General features: G+C 35.9%; 1 protein-coding gene across 6 annotated transcripts; it reads right to left on the bottom strand.

Moving 5' to 3' along the window:
* Nucleotides 1-827: 827 nt before the first annotated feature.
* On the bottom strand, nt 828-21,586 carry LOC131156381 (autophagy-related protein 101). 6 transcript variants are annotated; one of them, XM_058110021.1, is made up of 7 exons: nt 21,199-21,586; nt 21,079-21,115; nt 13,174-13,259; nt 11,111-11,206; nt 10,329-10,491; nt 10,062-10,224; nt 828-1,263 (listed from the first exon to the last, which is right to left on the bottom strand). In XM_058110021.1, the coding sequence occupies exons 1-7, from the start codon at nt 21,229-21,231 to the stop codon at nt 1,188-1,190; spliced, it is 654 nt and encodes a 217-aa protein (XP_057966004.1). In that variant the 5' UTR covers nt 21,232-21,586; the 3' UTR covers nt 828-1,187. The 6 variants fall into 6 exon arrangements, with proteins under 6 accessions (XP_057966004.1, XP_057966023.1, XP_057966038.1 ...); XM_058110040.1 differs by having other exon boundaries at nt 828-1,318; nt 21,199-21,556; XM_058110048.1 differs by lacking the exon at nt 828-1,263 and adding an exon at nt 2,452-3,056.

Genomic DNA, 21,586 nt, shown 5'->3' with positions numbered 1-21,586 from the left:
AGGCCATGGGATCATTTAGCGGTTACCAGAAAAAAAATACTTATCTATTAGTAGTCTTAAATTACCTTTTATAAGTACTTTTTATATAAGACTTTTTAGAAAAACACTTTAAAAAAATCCTTTTTTTTTTCTCATTAAAAAATTAGTTTGGAAAATTACATTTTAAAATAAATACTTATTTAAGTATGCACTAAACGGTATTTATTGATATAACTTACTAAAATAAATACTTCTTTAAAGTACTTATTACAGGGGCTAAACAGTCAATTTGCATGTCGATACCACATTTTAACTATAAATAATTTCCATTTTTTTATTTTTATTTAAATTAATAAAGTCCTTTCATTTTAAAAGAATTTTTAAAAAAATTTGGACTCCAACTACGCCATACAATAAATACGTAGGCAAATGGAGTTAGAGCAGCAAAATCTTTTGTCAATTTTTGCATATCCTATTGGGCCAAAAATATTATTTAAATAATCTTTCATGTGTATTTTCCACCAAAAAATTACACTACCCAATCCATTGACTTTACAATGCAACTTGTTTTGAGTTAAATATTTTTAAACTCTTCCTATGCAAAGCCGCCTTCTCTTTTATGCCTTTGAATCATCCCACATAGTCCTAATCTTCTTTGTTTTATTTTTGAGAAAAAAATAATATTGCTGAAACCCTTTCAAATCCCTTCTAAACCCACAGATCTGGACGACCACACACACGCCTAAGCATCACCTGCACTGGAGACCACAAGGGGGAGGAGGAGGAGGAAATTCCCTGAAGCAAAAGCAAAAACAAAACGAAAAGAAAAAGTGGGAACAGCATCCAAATGTTTCAGCACATACACATATGACATTCAACTCAACAAGCAAACCCCAGACCCTTGGCTGATAAGTTTCGGCAAAATGTGATACAGTGCAATTTAAGTTAAAAAGGGGGAGGGGGATGGGGATTAAGGAAAGATAATAGATGAGAATGAGGATAGCAAAATGAGAATATCTACAAAGCTGAAGTAATTAAATATGCACAACACCCACTTCCTTTTAAGAGAAATGAGCCACAGTAGAGCTCGACAGCCATCTTCTGTACAAGGTCACCAAGCAAGCTGCCCCACAGGCACATCCAAGATAGGGGGGAACATTTTCCTCTGAAGATACTGAAGAAGCATATCGGCTTGCAGACACTGGGAATCAGCTTAGCATGGTCGGGTGCCCAGTTTGGAGCATCCTCTTTATCATTTCCATCCCAAATGCCGAATCTGATGAACTGAATAAAGCCACCACAGTATGATCATGTAGTTGAAATAGAACTTCTACTGGCCCTAATAATAATGGCAGTAAAACCAACAACAACAAAACTTTATTAAGAAAACAATACCAAAGCACTAGGGATGTTTACTTGAATCAAAGCTAACTGCGAGCATACATTCAATACATACTCGTGTGTCCAGGGTTGCTAAAATTATATTACATATATTTTTAATCCTATCAAACCAAAAATCCTCACTTTAAAATACCCTGCATTGCTAATGCACTGCAAACATGTTAAAAGCATGGCCACATGGAATGTCAATGTTGGTTGGATACTGAAATTTGGCTCATTGGAAATCATCAACACAAGCAACACCACCTAAACCCAGACCTCACCACACCCCATCAGCAGGCCGAGGCTGCAGTGATGCTAACCAAATACACGTGTGCTTCCCTCCCTCCAAAACTAATCTACTAAATGGTAGGGTCAATTGGCATTTTCAAAATCTAAATTCAGACGTATGATTACATGTTGAGTAGGCATTAGCACTCCCACAAAGCCCATTTCTCAAACAGTACAAATTAACTTAGGAGTTATCCCTATTGACTAAATTAGCCATGAATTTAACCCTATTTTCATTTAGAGTACCAGTTAACTTCAATTGAACAAGTATTTAAATATAAGTTCACTTTATTATCCTGCTGGAAATCACATTTGAATGTCTATAGAGATCCCCTCATCTTAGGAGCATCCTTAGGGGCTGTTACTGCACCTCCCTGGGATCACCAGATTATTCAAATTTTTATAAAAAGCAATTATAGAAACAAATACTATAAATAGACTAAACATAATTAGAGAAAAAAAAATCATAATCAAAATAAATACCTAGAAATGCCTTAAGGATTATTTTGATGTACACCACCAATCCCATTTACTTAAGTGAACTTCCAACCATCATCATCCTAGGGTTTCTAGTATTTTAGGTTATTAGTTGTTGGTTAATCAAAAATTCTAACCTTGAATTTTTAGTAGTTAATTAATCATGCTTATTGGACTCTCTACACACTCCTGTGATAGTCCTCATATTTTTTAATTTGCAGTTTTGAATTTTCTAGTCCCAACACCCCAAAACAATCCTAATAATTTTAATTTTCATTCATTAAATTTCTGGACATCTTTGACACATCACTAGGCCAAAAAATAAAAAAATAAAAAAGAAACTTTATTACAAGAAGAAAGAATATACACGGTAAGAAATCCTCCTAAACAAAACAAAAACATAAAAAAAATAGATTCTGGCTAAGAAGAAAAGCAAAGATAAGTTCAGGCTGACAATGCTGAACAATCTCGCTGACTATCAAAGAAACCCACATTGCCAAAGCAAACTAACCAAAAACCCACAATGAAGCATGAAAAAGGAAATCCAATCCAAAAAAAATCAATTGACAAAGTAAAATGCACAAAAATATTAGCATTTTTCCCCAATCGAAGCGCCCAAAAGGTGGCAAATACTATACACCACCATAGTGTCCTGCCATCATTACACCTCCCAAAACCTCTGAAGGCAATCATCAGAAAAGCCCCCAAAGAAGTAGGGCACATACAACATTCTCTAAAAAAAACCAAAAAGCTTGTCCCATGAAGTCCAAGGCATACATCAATGAAGAAAGAAAGGAGCTTAAGTCTCACCACCAGCATAGCACATCACACACATTTCAGGAGACACAAAGCCTAAGGTCTTCTGCAACCGATTGTTGATGTTAACTCTACTAATAACGGCCATCCACACCTAAACCTTTGAAGGAATCCTAGTTATTCACAAATGATTAACAAGACGAAATATTAGGTTTACAAGAGAAAACACCAAAGCATCCAAAGTAAAACAGTGTAAGTAACAGTGTAAGTAAAGAAAGCTCCTGAACTTCCTTATCATTAAGATCCCTTTGAAAATAAAAATTCCAAGAAATAATATCACATCAAAAATAAAAAAAAAATGAGATGGGAAGAAATGGGTGCATGGCGACACAAAGTAAAACAAAAGAAAGTAGGAAAACCAACAGAAAAACAATGCTTTCCAAGCCAAAGATCTCACCAAAAATGAACCCACCAACTATCTCTTAACTCTTTAAATCTAGTACAACGAAAGAAAATGGGGCATACATGCAAAATTAATTTTCACAAGCTTTCTATGAAAAGGGATGACTGTTCAATTGCTGATAGGAGTTTGGCTCAAACCTTAAACAGAGTAACTATTGGCCTCAAGAAAAGAAAGCTTAGTTTATGAGCAATTACTGACATATTGCACAGTTTATTAGCAAGTACCTCAAACAGAATTGCTATTGGCCTCAAGAGAAGAAAGCTTAGTTTATGAGCAATATGTTGATATCATACAGTTTTTAGCAAGTATGGTCCTACTGCATTGCTTATCTATGTGCCAATAGAAAAGTCAATTATTCAAGCCATGATTCAATTCTGGACCTGCAGTCCGACGGTATACTTTCAACAAGGTCAATATGGTCCCCACAACCAAGGATTACAATGCACTTCTGCGAATTCTTTCACCTTTTCCTGATTTACCTCCACGAACCAATAGCATTTTTAAGAATAGATTGGCCAAATTAATGAGGTTCTATAAAAGTTTTAGAACATGATGTGAAAGACAAGGGTGAAGGAATGACAGTGATCAAAGAATTCTTCTTGACAAAGTTTACAAAGCAGCAACATGAGTATGGACAGATCTCCAATGGTCATGGCTTCAGCAGTTTATGGACTAGTTCTCTTTCCAGACTTCAGGTCACACCAATGTAACAGTTGTGAACTCTTCGAACAGATTAAGCATGAAGTCAACCGGATCCAAGCTACACCTGCAAAGCCAATCTGATCTTTGAATTTCTGTCAAGTCAAAAGAGAAGGTCCTTTCCATGGTTACTTCCTGCTACTAAACATTTGGATGAAGTTTCATTTCAAGTGCCTGAAAAGCCAATGCCCAGGTCAATGCAGGATTGATGAAACGCCAATCTCAGATTTTTCTTTGAAATTGGCCAGCACCAATCTCCAATTGAAAGATGGACCACAGCAGATGGCATGGAGGGCTCCCTGGGTGTCTCACTGTCTCACGATAAATTCCTTTACTGATGCAGAAGATATCCATGGATGCCCCTCCTAAGACCTTGGGGAGAACTTCAGTTACATGCCTGCAATGGTTAGGAGGCAGTTTGGCTCCAAACGATTTATTCCCATGACACAGTCTAAATTAGCACAAGTTTGCCAACAAAACTGAGTTCCCCATATAAAGGAATGTGATGACAGCGAAAAAAAAAGTAGAGAGGATCGGCAGATTATGCCTCTGAGGCTAACCAATTTAGCATGCTAAGAGAGTCAAAAGGCTTCTGCATGCCAAGAATCAGTGAAACCCCAGAAGACGACCGTTTAGCTGAAATGTGAGCAACTCAAGAGGTAGATTTGTCTGAAAGCGAAAAATAAGAGACTTGCCTGCAAAAATAAAAATCCCAATGCCATATTTTGTGGGGGTTGAAAAGTGAGGCATATAAAGGTCAAAAGTGCACTCACATGCTCCAGAATTCCATAGAGGATGAGCCAAGAAGAGGATTTCAGAGAGGCTAATGGGCAAGTTTGCCATTGCCTAGTGCCTATGGAAAAATGATGAAACATGTAGCAAGGCCGAGATAGGAGAAGCTACACTCCAAGAACAGCTTGATAGAAACAAACAATTGATAATGGGGCAATGGCCAGACTCAAAAATTCCGAGGATCTCACTTCAACATCATAATTTTGATCCTTTAAATATGCTTTTCCTAATTTTAGATGGCCAGCCTTACAGTCAGGTTGCACTTCTCCCTTTTAACCATCCTATATTTATCCAACTAGTCTATGCATAATGTCCTTAATCTCTCCATTCTGATAAACAAGTCATCCTAAGTAACAAAATGGATCATTTCTAGGAATAGCATTTATGTTATCTATTTCATTATTTCCTCGTCAATTATTACAAAATTTACATTCCATATAATTTGACTTAGTCCTGCTGATGTAGCACAAAAAAGGGGTTATTGGAAGGATTATTTTGAGATTGGAGGTCAACCACAAAGAATAGTGTCAAAGGATTGTTGGCTCCTAAACCCAACTAGTCATGCTTATAGCTGAGGGGTTTGTTTATAAATAGATGTCTTTAGGAGTTTATTCATATATCTCTTATATTTTTAATATTGTCAATAAATTAGTGTGTGAACATCGTGTAAAGACAGTTTTCTATGAATTTGAAGCTCGAAACTAACATGTGATTTTCCTCCTATATCTCCTTCCTCCTCTCTTCTCCCTTCTTCTAACTACTACTTCTCTATCCCTAATTTCACTCTTTCCCCAAAAAACCCCTCACTGTTTGCATCATTTAGTATCACAGCAAGCCTCATTCATTCCTGCCATAGCAATCTCCATCAAAAAATCATCCCAAAACTCTATCCCTAATTTCACTCTTTCCTCAAAAAAACCCTTCACTGTTTGCATCATTTAGTATCACAGCAAACCTCATTCGCTCCTGCCATAGCAATCTCCATCGAAAAATCATCCCAAAACTCAAACCACAACCACAGTGCGCAGACTGCAATTTACTTCCACAAGTTCCAATTGCTGCAATTCATACTAAAATCCCATCAATCAAAGCCCAGCAAAGCTCATATAGAACTCGCAGAGGCAGACTCACACCCTGCAGCTGCAAGTTCTTCAGAAAATTACTATCACTAGCCTCATTTTCAAACACCAAAATGCCAGAAAATTTTTGCAACACCATCACTACCATCAGAAACAGAGTGCGCCAAATGGGAGATCCCCAAAATTTTATATCCAGCTGTCGCCCCTTGAAATCTCAAATCTTTTGGTCTTTTCTTGACACACCGCTGTACCAACAGGATCGCCATCCCCAGATCTGCCTTCAGCTGGAAAATCATCATTTGAAAGTTTCCAGCGGTGGCTCATGCACCAGCAAGTGGAAGCAGCATATTTCCCAGGTTCCTTCTCTTTTTTGTTTCTACCCTTTTGCTTTTTAGCTACATTTTTTCCCAGAAAACCTAGCCAAACCCATACTTGCATTAATAACCCATCAGAGTCCAGCCCAACAAATACCACAGGAAAAAGGAAGGCTCAGGCCTCTTTTTTAAAACAAACCCGACCCCATGAGTTTTAACATCAAACAACCCAAGGACTCAACCCCTTTTGTTTTCTTGAACAGTATTCAATCCAGCCCACAATTCTACCTAAACTGCCAAACAAGCATCACCTTCAGCAAAATCATTCAACATGTCAGCAGACTTGACACATCAGCAGACCTGCCACTTCATCATCCTACCCAAACTGTAAACTGCCCCTGAATTATGTGCAGATTCAGACCACATTCTCTTCTTATTTACACATTTATATAATTATATATATAAAAGATTGTAACTAAAATTGAATTGTTTGAAAAGGTGGAATTACAATCCAATAGGGAACACAACGTGAAAATAGATTTGGAGACAACTACTAATACTTTGAACAGGCTAACAACTGAAGTTGTAGACATGGGAAGAGGCTGATTTATTGTCCTAACAAACAGGCAAGAGGTTGAGTGCTGTTGTGCCCCACACTTTTCAGCTCTATAATGACCGAAACGACCATTGGAATAGGGGAACCAAATTGAAAGTTTCAGTTGTAGTGGAGATGGTTTTCTAATGAACTGGATAATTGGGTGTATACTTTGGTAACTATTTTAATGGTATGACATGAATGAAGCTTGAAAGTTATATTTGGCTGAGTCTAAATTGAAGAGAAAATCTCGAATTTGGTGGCTTAAAGAACAAGAGGTCTTTAGAAGGAGAAGATATGGTGAGATTAAAACATGGGATAAGACAAGGCAACCATGCAGAAACAATTTGTACCTCAAGAGTCCCAACCACCAGCTGTGTGTTCATCTACAACTTTATGAGATTTGAAGCAAGAAGGTAAGACATTGTATCTCATTTATTTTAGAAGATTCTATGCTATGCCACCACTTGAACTAGATAAAATGAAATTGTTAAGCCGGGATCTTGGGTGGAAACGAGTGATATTTTAGTAGGTAAATTAACACCCCAAATGGCGAAGGGATCATTGTATGGCTGATTATGCTAGGTTCTACCATTCAGCTACTTATGTAACATAAAGTGGAAAGAGGATGTGATGATTGCTTTGTACAAGAAAAGGTTGATACCAGTAATCACTTGCAAGCTAGCTGTCTGTTGTCTCATTTCACTTGGAGATGCCACTCAGATAGAGGATTTGCCGCATAATCCTGTAGCCCTTGATTTGAGAAGACTACTGGTGGAGTGCAGGAGAAGTCAATTGAGTAGTTGGGCGAATGAGTTCAGGCCACTATTCCTTGAAGACCCCTAAGCATTTCAAGACTTATAAGGTCCCTCCGGAAATTCGCGTCAAGGTTTTCAGCATCAAGCTGCACAATGTCCTAATTAAGTCACATCAATTGCAGAAAAAGAAGATGAGGACAATGCTAACCAAGTTATTGAAGCTTGAGGACAATGCTAATCAAGTTTTTGAAGCTAAGATAGAAGTCCCAATTGAAGATGGCAACGTGGGAGATTATTTAATACTTCAACCTATTCTTTCTTTTCACAAAGTTGAAGGAAATGAAAATTGGAGATGAACCAGCATTTTTTAAAAATAAGGTGATTTGTTACAAGCAACTTTGCACTATGATTATTGATCTAGCTGGCCTTAAAGATGTAGTTTCTACTTTCTAAACTGCAAGGAAGTTGGATTCAAGGTTGAACATCCTAATCATACAAGCAAGATTGCCTGGATAAACAACACCAACTTGAAGGTCCATGATTGTTGCTTCACTTGCTTGCTTACTTTCAAGACTGGTTCAATTATGGAGATTGTGCAGTGTAACGTCCTTCAAGATTTACCAACATTTTTTGGGACATTCATGACTGTTCAATAAGAGGGTTTATAAAAATTCACATACCTTCTCTATCAACAAGAAGAGTTATTAGTTGATGCCATCTCAAGCTCTTCCACTCACCAAATTGAAGCACATTATTTGTTCCTTTGTCATGAAGCACAACAATTCCCTTTGCAACAATGGACTCCTTCATGTTTCCTCCAACTTGACAGAGTAAAGTTATTTTCAAACAGCAGGGAATTGATGCAAGATGATAAGTGTGTTATTGGATAGATTGTTTTGACCCAACTTGGACACCAATTTTGAAGAATAGGTTCAAAGGAGTTGTTTGGTCCAAAATCCAACTGTGTTTAGTTTGATTAGTAGTTAGGTTTATGTGAATGTGGAGTTTGTTTGTAAATAGATGTCTTTTGGCTGAGGTTTATCTGTCATTAAGTTTTAGTCATTTTGTGTGAATTTCATGCAAGGACAGTTTCTTGTGAATTTGAAGTAGAAAGTTAACATGTGATTTTCCTCTTTGTAGATGAGAATGCTAAGGTTGATGAGTGGTGCAACTCTAAAAGATAAATTAAGGAAAGAATATATTTGAGGTAAGTCAGGCATAGCACCTGTAGAAATAAGTTAAGGGATGGGCGAGTAAGATGGTTTTGGCACTTGCTATGTAGGGCAAATAAAACAGTACTAAGGAGTGAGCTAATTAATGGGGTAGGAAAAACATAAAATAACTTGGACTTTGATAGTGAGTACAGAATTGACAACCCTCCAGTGTCAGAGGATACTGCCCTAAATTAAGCAGAACGGCGAAAGAGGATACTGCCCTTCTCATTGTTGTTTGTCATATCTCCTTTATCCTCTCTAATCTTCCTTCGTCTTCTTCCCACTATTCTTTCATTCTCTCCATAATTTTTCTCTTTCCCTATAAACATTTTACTGTTCTACATCACTTGCTTATTCTAGAATTTTTAAAATTGATCCACTAGCACAATCTTGAAGGGGAGCTTAGGCACAATGATAAGGTTGTCGCTGTGTGACCTAGAGGTCATAGGTCCGAGGCATGGAAACAGCCTCTTGCAAAAACGCAAGGTAAGGCAGCGTACTATAGACCCATTGTGGTCTACCCCTTCCCCATACCCCGCATATGCGGGAGCTTTGTGCACCGGGCTGTCCTTTATCCACTAGTACAATCTTAACTAATTCAAAATTGATCCACTCATCTCATCAACTTGCACAACATCATCAATAAATCACACACATCATCAGGACTATACTCTAAAAATATCTCTGGTAAGTTCATCTATAACTAATGCAAAAAAATATGCCTTAATACAAGCCTATAGTGAAAGAGAACATATTTCTCTCTCATCCAACTATTCTCTAACAAGTACTAATCTACAGTACATATGAAAGACTGATAACATAAATATTAGTACTAGATACCAATTTCTTTTCAAAAACTCCCAATATTATCACTTCAGGGACAATCATATTTTACTCACAACACAACACAGTCATTCCCCCAAGGTAATCCAAAGAAAGCCAACTAGCCAAGGGAAAAAATTATACTGCCAACAATTTATAACAAAATATTAATGGCCATGTCTTGCCAAAGACAGGTAAAATGTTGCCCACGTACTAGCTTAAATTCCATTTTAAAAAAATAGAAAGGCCACAACCATTTTAATAAGAAGTAAAGAACTGTCTTCTTTCACCCAACAAAAGGATAGGAAGTATCCTTGACAAAAAGCAAGCAATGACAATCTCCTTCAAAGAAACAGGTATAATAGTTGATACAACTGAAATTATAATAAAGCAGCATCACCGCAGCATCACCAGGTTGGGTTAAAAGGATCAAAAGGCTCACCTTGGAATGGTGATTTCATAGGGAAATGAGATACCCTCCAGGCTTGGTATAGGCGGAATGTGATCCTTTTTCTCATTCACAAATTTTATTATCTGAAAGAGAACCTCACGAAGAGATGCTTCAAGTGATGCCCTGCGAGCACTTCTCTGCTCCATGACACTATCTGCAAACGTTGATAGAGAAAGAATTTTGAACAGGGGACTCTATTTGCATTTAAAAAGAGTAATATTGCTAAATCATCCACAAAATGCAAAGAATTGATCGTACCCCCTGGATCTACAACAATTTTGGAATTATGAGACTTGCTAGAATTTGCTTTAGTGTGCTGCGCAACATTCAAATTGATATACCACTGCTCCCAATATAGGCGTTCAGTTTTGTTAAACCACGACGCTTGTTTGTTTTTCACTTCATAGAAAGATAAACAGATCTGCATCATTAAAATCCAATAAAAATGATAGAACAATTTGAGAATTCAAAATGTGTAAGATGATAGAGTAAATTGGGTTAAGTATTATCAAAGTCTGGGGAAATGAAATATGGCCAAAGCAGTGATGAAAGCGCCTTCCAAAATATAAAGGCTGGTCCTTGGAACTTCCAATGACAGGCAAGTGGACAAAACTTTCGACCTATCCAGTGAAGTATATTATAATTTAGGATTACTTGGCTTCAGTAGAATAAATTCCTTATCATTGTGATCACTAAGTTACTTCAGCTACATACCAGATACCAACTAAGGAACCACAGCTGTCAACTAGCTGGTTAACCGCATAAACCAACACTAGCACTAAATAACATTAGGTATTCGCTATGCACCGAAAAAAAAAAAGGGTTCGGCCCTATGAGGTGGTGATGGAGAAGGGGCATTCAATAAAAATCCAAAAAGGATATTTCCATGCAGTGTAGCACATGCAGCTTCTACAATTAACATTTACAGCATTTATGGTACTGGTACAACTTTGCACGCACACATACAAGATGATAATAATAACAATAATACAACCTATAAACCAAATTAAATGATATTAAAGCCAAGGGCAAACCATAACCTGACTTTTCTTGTTTGGGTGTTTCTCCACCCAACTGATGAACTGCTCAATCTTCTCATCTATCTTCTTCTCAAGTTCCGGATCCCCACATTGCACCTGTACACAAGGGACCGCTTGGTGTCACTATCAAAAATTAGAGAAATGAAAACTAGAAACAAAAACCAAAAACCAGAAACAGAAATTAAAAACTAGAAACCAGCAACCTACTTGGTTAACATTTATAAAATAATACAAATTAAAAACTTAAAAAGGCTCATTTTCATCTTTAAACTAAATAATATCATAAAAATATGATTAAAATAATAAAATTACAAAATAATACACATAAAAATTGCTATAATAAAAATAAAAAATTTTATAACGATTTTATTTAATTGTTCTATTTTCAAAAATTACTTTAAAATAAAATTATAATAAAAATTTTATTGGACATGATAATTAAAAAATAGTAAAAATTTTGTAATTGGCTTTATTATTATTTTTTGAAATTTATATATATTTTTATTTTAATTATATTTAAATTCATATGATTATTTAATTTTGATTTTAATTTTAAAAGTGTAAAAAATGAATAATTTAATCCAAAAAAAATTATTTCTAGATATCAAAAATTTCTGGCAACAGGTTGCCAAAACAACTGACAACCATAAAATTTGGTTTTCAGTTTTTTGGCAAATAGCTGAAAACTAACAACAAAAATAGAAAATTGACAACAAAAACATATGTGTTTTTATAATCTATTTCTTAACTATGAAGAAACAGAAACCGAAAACAGAAAACAACAACGATAACAAATAGACCCTAAGGTTTCGGACTTCCAATGCCAATTGCCAACATTAGCATATGTTGCCATTAATCATTTCTAAGGGTGAAGTAAAATAGAGAATATTACACTGTTAACAATCGAGAGAATGATTTTATTAAAAAAAAAGAGGAAAAAGAAGAAAGAAGGAAAAAAATTTAAAAAAAATAAAAAAAACACCACAACAAATCAAAATATTATTGGAATCTACAAGCTGCTCTAAGAACAATGAAAAGACTCAAAGTTAAAACAAAAGCTTTTCAGTCTTTGCATTATTTCAGTCAAGCAACCATAGAAAAGAGACAAACCTCCACAGTTTTCTTATTCAGATTTTAAATGCAAGTAGGCATACATTTCTAATAGAAAAAAATCACAACTTGACACACAGTTCATGCATAAGCTTCCTCCACATTCCATTCAGACTATAAGTTCTATTTGCTTTTAACAATCCATTCCAAATAATATAAGAAGAAAACACATATTTCAATGAGTACATTTCCACTACACTCCAGTTGGACTTTATGCTCTATTTGCGTTCAACAATCTGATCAAAGTAAGATAACAAGAAAATGCAAGTTTCAAATGTCAAACAGATGCATAAAGCCATTGAGTCAAGTAATACAAGTAATGTAATCCAGACCATATCAATCATTCTTGAGACATGTTTCAGAATTGTAAAAACTGCAGGCATCAGTATTACATTCTTCACAAGATGCTTCATGTTAAAAACAAATCATGCTTAAGAAGGAGAGTTGTCCCTTTCATTGCATACTCATCTTCCCTGGCTTTATAAAGAGCCACACATCTTAGGGTCCCACAGTATGTATGATGTGGGGTTTTACTATTGCATGAACCACATAAACCTTGCTTCTTTGGCCAAATTTGCATCTTTGCAAATTTCTTTTCCCCATATAACAAATTTGCAAATTATGCACTTGCCTACAGGTATTAAGATTATCTTTTAAGGTAGTTGAAATCAACAATAAATTAAAGAGTTTTGCCTTGTTGTAAGAAACTGAGGAATCACATGCAAATTCATTTCCCAATTCTAGTGCATGCCCAAAAAGGAATTTGCAGATAACCAACACATTCCACTAAAAAACTCATATGCCAAATTTAATAGATTTTCTTCTGCATTTAAAACGCAAAGAGACTCTCAATTAAGACTAACTGAAGTACTTCTTTCACACTTCATGAAAAATTAAATGCCTTCAACGGATGAGAGTGTACACCAATTCCAAAAATAGTGAATCGCTCTTACATATGTAATGTCAAAAAGTTCCAAATCAATGTCTTTGGGCCGCACAAGACCTAAAGCCCTATGAAACACAATCGTGTGTAGTATGCCTGCACCATTTTCAACAAGTTGTTAGCTCAAGCAGAAACAAAAAGCAGGATATAAATTAAAATTTAAGCAAATGAAATACAAAGCTGTCAATTCAAAATTGATGCAGAAATTAAGAAGGAATATAAATTTATAACTTATAACTAACAAAGCTTTAACACTATTGAGTGGACATTGAGCAAGCCAAGCAACTCTCCTTAAATAGGCGTCTCACAGTCCTGCCCTCATAATGTACGAATCAACAAAGGCCAGAGGGGATACACTCATCCACCTCAGTCACATATTAAATTATTTGCATTGCGTGGGATGTAGTCCAAGCTCTTTTAAATTTAATCCCCTTAAAACTAGCAAGGAGACATGAATCTAGACCCTTCCATACAAGGAGAAAACTGCCAACCACAAGCTAATACTTTAGTCTCCACTTTTCTCCTTTTTTATTTTTGTAGATTTTCCAATATCTAAGATACAATATAAACAAGCAAACACATATATGATATAGTTTATAACAGATATACCAGGCACTCAAAAAAGAAGCTAACACCATCCTTTGTATATAATGAAGTACATTTCTCAACAAACTAGTTTTGTTTTAGCACTTCAACCTCATTATAAGAGAAATCATACATGAAGTGGGAAATGCACCATTGCCCAGACAAAAGTACCCAAAAAGAAAAAATAAATAGACAAACAAACAAAAAAATGATTAAAATAGAATATGTTATTTTTGTGCGAGTGGGGTACTTTGTCCTTGTCTCTTTTTTATCATATATGAGCACAGACCTGGAGCTGTACGTATGCTCCAGGAAACTGCTGGCTAGGCTTATTCTTCGTCTCTTCTTCTCTTCTCCATCTTTAACACTTTTAACATCAATTTATTCAGATCACAACATGGAATCAGAACAGTTTTTAAGCCTGACTAATCCGGCACAGTTACAGCTCTTCTCTTCCTCTCCTTTTTCTCTACCTTGTCAACTCTTAAACTAGGGACTTTTTTCTGGTTTGAGAGTTTAGGGTTTCTTATCCTTCTCCCCTCAGCCTTCAGCCACTCTTGTGGTGTGGTGTGGTGTGGCTCGTGGTAGTTTGCTTGTGTAGAAAACACCCTACTGTTTCTTGTGGATTGCAGTTCTGATTTTTCCTCCAACTGCTGGTTGACTAGTGAAACTGGTATGATGTTGTAATGTTGTTTCATGCCTGCCGATGCTTCTAGCTGCTGCCAGGTTGGTTGTTGAGTGGCTGCACTGCTGTTTAAGTGCTTCATAGTAGGCTGGCATGTTCTGTGTGGTCAAAGTGTGGTCTGAACTGTTCTCTGATGTCAAATCCAATTTTGACAGGATGAGTGAAAGACTATTTATATCTTTGATTCCCCCTAGGAAAAAGTAACTTCAGTTCCATGTTCCTTAGCTACTTGCTGAAGTTCTAGACCTTTGAAGATCTAGAATATTGATCTGTGCTAGACTGTGCTGCCTGTTCTGCTTTGTTGCTGTGTGTTGTTCATTCCTGATAATAATGTGTATGATTGTAGTGTAATGGGGCGTTTCCGATGGCCTCTATATAAAGAGCCTTAACTGAACTATTAACATACAGATCACAGCCATCAAATTGGTTGGATCCTTCAACTACTTGTGGTACAGGCAGTGCATAAGTATATATGTGCAGAAGGGAAGTCCAAGTCACAGCTGCATTCTCCTCTGTCTCCAAACTCCAAGGATTATGAAGATCAGCTGAAAGAGACTGACACATTGCTTGTATGGTTGTGGAATAGCATGGAACCATGAACTTCTGAGAACATGATGTTCCACAGAACAGCCAAGGTTGTATGGATGATCTTCATGAAACCTTCTCACAAGATAAAAATAAAACTCGTGTTTTTAACCTATGTGAGAAAATTTTCAACTATGACCAAGAAGGTAGCTCCATCAATGAGTATTATAGCTCTTTGAAGGGTATGTGGGAGGATCTCCATATCTATCAACAACTTAGTTCCCACATTGAGATTATTAAGATGCAACATGCAGAATGGATCCATACTGCCCGTGAATGAAACATATCTTAGAATCCAATATATCACCGGAGATGGCCCTCTGTCTTCTTCTCAAGATTCATCTCATGAAAGTTTAACCTTGGTCTCTAACCGTGGTAGAGGAAGTGTTGGAAGATGAGAACAAGTTTCGGATGGCAGACTTGGCCAAGGTAGTGCATCAATACGAGGAGTTTGTTGTTGCAATTCTCACATTTACATGCATTATAGCAAGGACATAATTGATCATTGTTGGGATCTCCAAGGAAAACCAACTTGAGTTAATAAATCTCTTGCCAAGGGTTATTCTATTGCCGACACCACAAGTGCACCTCGCAACTCCACCAGAGAGTTGAATTATCTCGTGTGTCCCTAGAGGAGTACAACAATCTTAATCGCATGATGCAACAACTCCAAACTCAGCCTTCTACATCTAATGCTACTCTGGCCCATGCAAGTACATCCCAGCTTCTTGCCTCTCCATCTTGCTCAAGCTCGCTTATTGATTCCCGTGCCTCTTCCCATATGATTGGTCATACTAATTTATTTTAAGCCTCAAAACACACTACTTCAGTCTAAGGTTACTAGAACTCATGGTTTGGTTACACCAATTCTAGTTGCGGCAATGATCTTTTGTTTCCTTCTATTCCGTTTTCATCTATCTTATGTAACAAAATTTTCCTTAAATCTATTGTCAGTTACAAAATTAACTAAATCTCATAATTGTTTTGTAACTTTCTTTCCTTCTCATTGTGTTATTCAAGACCTCTAAACCAAGAATAGGTTTGGTAGAGAGCTTGAGAATGATCACCTGCACTATTTCGATCATGGTGGTGATAAATCCATGCTTCTTTAATTTCTACTCATGTTTTTTTCTTGGTGTTTCATTAGATGAGTGGCATGCTCATTTGGGACAACTACCCCTTCAAAAACTACAATATTTTTTTCCATGACCAAGTCTATTTCTCATTTTGAGTAATCTGAGTGTCAATTGGGAAAGCATATTAGGGCATTTTTTCATTCTAGAGTTGAGTATCATCATAAATCATTGTTTTCTATTATTCATTTAGATAATTAGGGTCCATGTAGACCCAATAATTTGGCTAGTCATCAATATTTTAAATTCATTTGTGGATATTTTTTGTTTCTGACTTGAATCTATTTTTTTTCCATGACCAAGTCTATTTCTCATTTTGAGTAATCTGAGTGTCAATTAGGAAAGCATATTAGGGTATTTTTTCATTCAAGAGTTGAGTATCATCATAAATCATTGTTTTCTATTATTCATTTAGATAATTAGGGTCCATGTAGACCCAATAATTTGGCTAGTCATCAATATTTTAAATTCATTCGTGGATATTTTTTGTTTCTGACTTGAATCTATTTCTCAATATATTTACTCAATTTTACTGAAAATATAACTCACCTAGGCGTTGATATTCGAATTTTTGGATTCGATAATGCATTTGAATTTTGTTCAAAATGCGCCTTATTCTTTTTAGGGCAAAAGACACTAACCTCTCCTGAGGTTTGGCAAAAAGACAATCACCTCTCCTGAGGTTTCAAAACCCCAGGGAACCCCCTAAGATTTGTGAAAAAGACACAAACCTCCCCTTGAGTTTGGAAAAAAGACAAGTTTTTTTAGGGGAAGTTTGTGTCTTTTAGGCAGCCCTTAGGAGAGGTCTGAAGCATTTTTGAAATCTCAGGGGAGGTCTCTGTCTTTTTATCAAACCTCAGGGGAGGTGAATATCTTTTACCCTTCTTTTTACTTGGGTATAAAGGGATTGTTCATCAAACATCATGTGTAAATACCCTTCCAGTGGAGCAGCTAAATGAAAAAAATAACATTTACTTGTCATAGGATCGTCTCTGCTCCTTCATATGCATGTTCTCAAAACTTTTTGAACTAATGTTCTTCTTACAACCTGTTTTCCACCTAACAAGATGCCGTACAATGTTCTAGGGAGACAAATTCCCTTTTCCTTTGTGTACCCAGAAACATCCATATGATTGTGATTCATGTCTTTAGGCGCACATGTTTTGTTCATGTTCCACAAACAAATAAAGACAAGATCTCTCCTTGTGTTGTTAAAATGTGTCCTTGTTAGGCACTTGAGAACTCATAAAGAGTATAGATGTTATGAATTATGATCCCCACAATTGCAGGATATATGTTAGTTCCAATGTCACCTTTCTTTAGGGGGCACCTGGTTTCTCTATTGTCGAGTCCTCCATGAATGAATCTACTTCAAGTCCAACAATCTATGATACCCCACCATGAGTTAATATCTTCCTATTCCAACTCTTGTCCCCCTCAAGAAAAGTTATGCTCCTCTTTTGAATCCACTAGTTACTGACCAAGTCAACTAGAGGGCTTTATTAACAGCGAAAAAAGGTGCAAACATCAATACAACCATGTGACCACCACATATGCTCATCACTATTTTGACTCAACTTCTTGTCCCATCCCAACATGACTTAGATATGTTTATTGCTCATTGGAGATGTACTTGAGCGAGTACTCCAAAGGCCTGTCATTCATTATGTGTTTCAATTATTCAATGAATCAAATTCATAGTACTACGTGTTCTTTTGCCTTATATACTTCCTTTATTTCTATCCATCCTTCACACGTTGAAGTGCTTGCTAAGCTTGGGTGGAAGCAAGAGGACATAAAAATGGATGCCTTGACCACTCAAGGAAATGAAGCTTGGCAAATCTTCCTCCTAGGGGTTGGGTCCTAGTAAAGAGTTGGTTAGGCGTTATTGGTCCTATAACATCAAATATCTTCCTGTAGGCTCTATCAAATAGCTTAAGGCTTGATTGATTGCCAATGGGTACACCTAATCATATGATATTGATAATATTAAGATCTTCTCTCCTATGGCTCAACTAAATTCTATTAGCGTTTTGATTTTGATTGGCCCATATGCTAGTTCGATGTGAAGAATGACTTCTTGTGTGGAGATTTGCTGGAAGAGGTATACATGGAGCAACCTCCAATGTATCTCAAGGGGTGGCAAAGTCTTAAATTTTAAATTCAACTAAAATTTTGAAGCTTAAAAATACATAAATTTTGATTTTGATTTCAAATTTTTTTTTTTTTTAATGATGGAAAAAAGAAGTAAAGAATGGAATTCTTTTATGAAACTTTGGAAATGGTTAACAAACATAACAATGCAAGTTTTAGAAATAAAAAATTATAAATTAAATACATCAATAATAGATATCTTGTGTATGAGGAGCAATAGTTGTAATAAAATAATCATATTAAACATGATTAGTTAATATAAATGAAATTCTTTAATCAATTAAAAAATATTATTTATTATACAAACGAAGGTAATTTAGGCATCGCTAGTTAAATAAAACGTTGTTGCCAGTATCTAAGTTCAATTTTTCATATAATTTCAAAAACCCTTATAATAAAAAATAAGATAAAATGAGAGAGAATTTACACTTTGTGTTTAAATTTCATATTTGAATCCCAAGGAAATTTCATTTATAGTTAAAATTCCTAACAAGTTTAGCTAAAATTTCGAGATTTTGATAAAAATTTTATAATTAGCTGAAACTTCAACAGAAATTTTGTAAGAAGGACATCGATTGCCATTTCAATTTCAAGGGTAATGGAAAGAAGAAATTCCAATGGAAATTATGAAAATTCCATAGAAATTTCAATAATTTTGTGAAAATTTAAGACCATGAGGGGAGGAGGGTAAGGTATGTAGATTGCATAAGGTCATTTATGGTCTTGATAAATCCCCTTGAGACTGATTGACAAATTTAATATGGTGGTCTTTGCGTTTGGCTTTATCCAGTGCTACCATAATCAATTGATTTTTGTCCTAAAAAACGAGAGGTGTGGTACTTCTAGCAATCTATGTTCTGGCCAAAGCGAGATTGCAGTTGCCAACCAGTGGCTTCAAGAAAAATTTAAAAAGAAGGTTGGGTATTCTGCATCACTTTCTTGGTATTGAGATTGAACGGTGTAAGAAAGGGTTGAAACTATCTCAACGAAAATATACCATAGACTTGTTAAGTGAGACTCGTACGTTGGGAGGTAAACTAGTTGATACTTTTATGGTTTCTAAGTTTCCAACATGAAGTTGTCTATGGATGTCAAGCTAGACTTTGAAGAAAAACATAGACATAAGCAATTGGTTGGAAAATTGATATTGGACTTGAGATATCCTTTGCTATGGGGTCAATGAATCAATTTATAAAAAATCCCAACCAAAATGAGATGTATTTTGTAGTACTCCGCAGTATCTCAAAGGACCTCCTGACTAAGTTTTGAAGTATAAAAGTAATAGAATCCATGAGATTGTGATGGCTTTGTTGATGATCAAAAGTATACTGGATATTGTAGATTTGTGAGAGATAATCTTATTACCTGGCCTAATAAGAAACAAACTATCGTAGCAGCTGCAGCATCTAGAGATGAAGCAAAATACCAAGCTATGGATCATACTATGAATGAGCATATGCAGTGAAGTCTCCTATGTCAAAGATGGGATCCTTGGTAATGGAGTCAATAGATACTTTTTTGTAATAATCAAGCAGCCATTTATATTGCTAGCAGCCTAGTGTTTCATAAGAAGATAAAGCACGTTGAAGTTAAATATCCTTTTAAGAGGGATGTTTTGTTGAAGGTTGTGAGGACTCCTTTTATGAAATTTGTGGATCAGTTGGGCGATGTTTTCACAAAAGGTTTATTTAAGCCTTCCTTGTTAACAATTGAACCAAGTTGAGGTTAGTCATATTTATGCACCTCCAACTTCAAGGGGGAGTACTAAAAGAGTATATTATTTTAGTAATTAGGTGGTGTGACTGAGGATATTTTCGTCCTTATATCTTTTTTTATTGTTGATATATAAGAGGGAAAACCAGGAGCTATACATATGCTCCAGGAAACTACCACTGGGCTTTCTCTTCTTCTTTCTTCCCTTCACCATCTCTCACTCTTAAGTGTTGAATTTTTTAACATTTAATTTTCAATTTATTTTAGATTACAAAATAGAAAAACAAAAGAAACAAAGAAACAAACAACTGCCTAAGCTATTCTTAGCATCACTGTCTTCAGTGCTCTACTAAGACTTCAATTCCAATTCTAGAAAATTACTTGTCACCACACGGGTAGCCCAACTTTTATAGCCATCCAACTGGGATGCTAAACCGCATCTCTCAAAAAAAGAAAGTTGAGTGGATTCTACATCTACATCTTGGGTAGACTAGCACTCTGGCCAATGCAGTGAAAAGGCATTGCTTATCCATCCCACTGCATAATCGATCCCTTCTAACAGAAGCAAACAATCAAACAAACAGAATAAGAAGTCATCAATTAAAAGGGAAAAAAAAAAGTGCAGCAGAGTGAGCATAATATCAATCAAAATATTAATAACTCTTCATTTTTTCGTGGCAGTTGCCTATGATTAGAACATGGAAGGTTAAAGATCTCCAACCATCATTGAGAGGTTGGCAACCTGACGGCACTAACAGCTACTGAGGTTACTCTGATGGCAAACAAGCAGCAAAGAGAATAAATTCAAGTACTGTACTTAAAATTTATTATCGCAATACTGGACTTCAGTTTCAGCCATCAAATAAACGAATGAACAATTCCCATCAAAATTCTACACGAACCGTATTAAATTAGGAGAGAGAAACATAAATTAGTGTTTCTGGGATGACTTAATATGTCAAAGTGCAGAATGTCTACGTAACATGTCACAAACAAAATCTATGAGTGATATTTTTGGGATAGCTTGTTTTTAGAAAGGGTATTTTTTTAGATAACTCACAGCGTAGAACCTCCCGTATCTCGAAGTGTTCCACTTCCTACATAAAATCGACATCACAACATTACAATGAAGCAATATAGAGTAAAAAAGAATCGATTTACAGCGCGTAAGGAAGCCAACCAGTTCTTTAAGTTGGCAAACTTCACAGTTCATGGTGGATGTTGAGAAAAGACTGACGGGGTTAGAAAGAGCAGCAGAACTTGATGATTAAACGATGGAGATCCGATCGGAATTGATTTAGCAGATGAAACCCTAGAACTTTGGGTGATCTGTGGAGAAGATGTATCAGTTAAGTCACCTAGTCTATTTCTGATAGGCGAAAATGGAGCGCAGTGCCTTCGACTGCTAACTCCTTCCAGTCCAAATGTAGATGGCTCTCCAATCAATTCTAGGAAACTAGAGTGGAAGTGTTTTTTGCAAACGCGATTTTAGGGGAGATCGTGTTTTGTTGGCATCTTGGAACGATGGGTTTCTTCCAAATGTTTCCCTTATTCTGTCCATTTAAATT

The sequence above is a fragment of the Malania oleifera genome, chromosome 1 (assembly GCF_029873635.1).
Source record: "Malania oleifera isolate guangnan ecotype guangnan chromosome 1, ASM2987363v1, whole genome shotgun sequence".
Classification (NCBI taxonomy): Eukaryota; Viridiplantae; Streptophyta; class Magnoliopsida; order Santalales; family Ximeniaceae; genus Malania; species Malania oleifera.
The sequence above is the reverse complement of the archived record's forward strand: the minus strand, read 5'-3'. Positions and strand labels throughout refer to the sequence as shown.

Excerpts from the sequence above, each read along its gene's own strand:
- LOC131156381 (XM_058110021.1), bottom strand. The coding sequence starts at position 21,231 with ATGAACTGTGAAGTTTGCCAACTTAAAGAACTG. Across the intron at positions 13,260-21,078 it reads GATACGGGAGGTTCTACGCT|GCATACTACACACGATTGTG; the intron begins GTGAGTTATCTA and ends AAAATGGTGCAG. Across the intron at positions 1,264-10,061 it reads TATGAAATCACCATTCCAAG|TTCATCAGATTCGGCATTTG; the intron begins GTGAGCCTTTTG and ends GGCTTTATTCAG.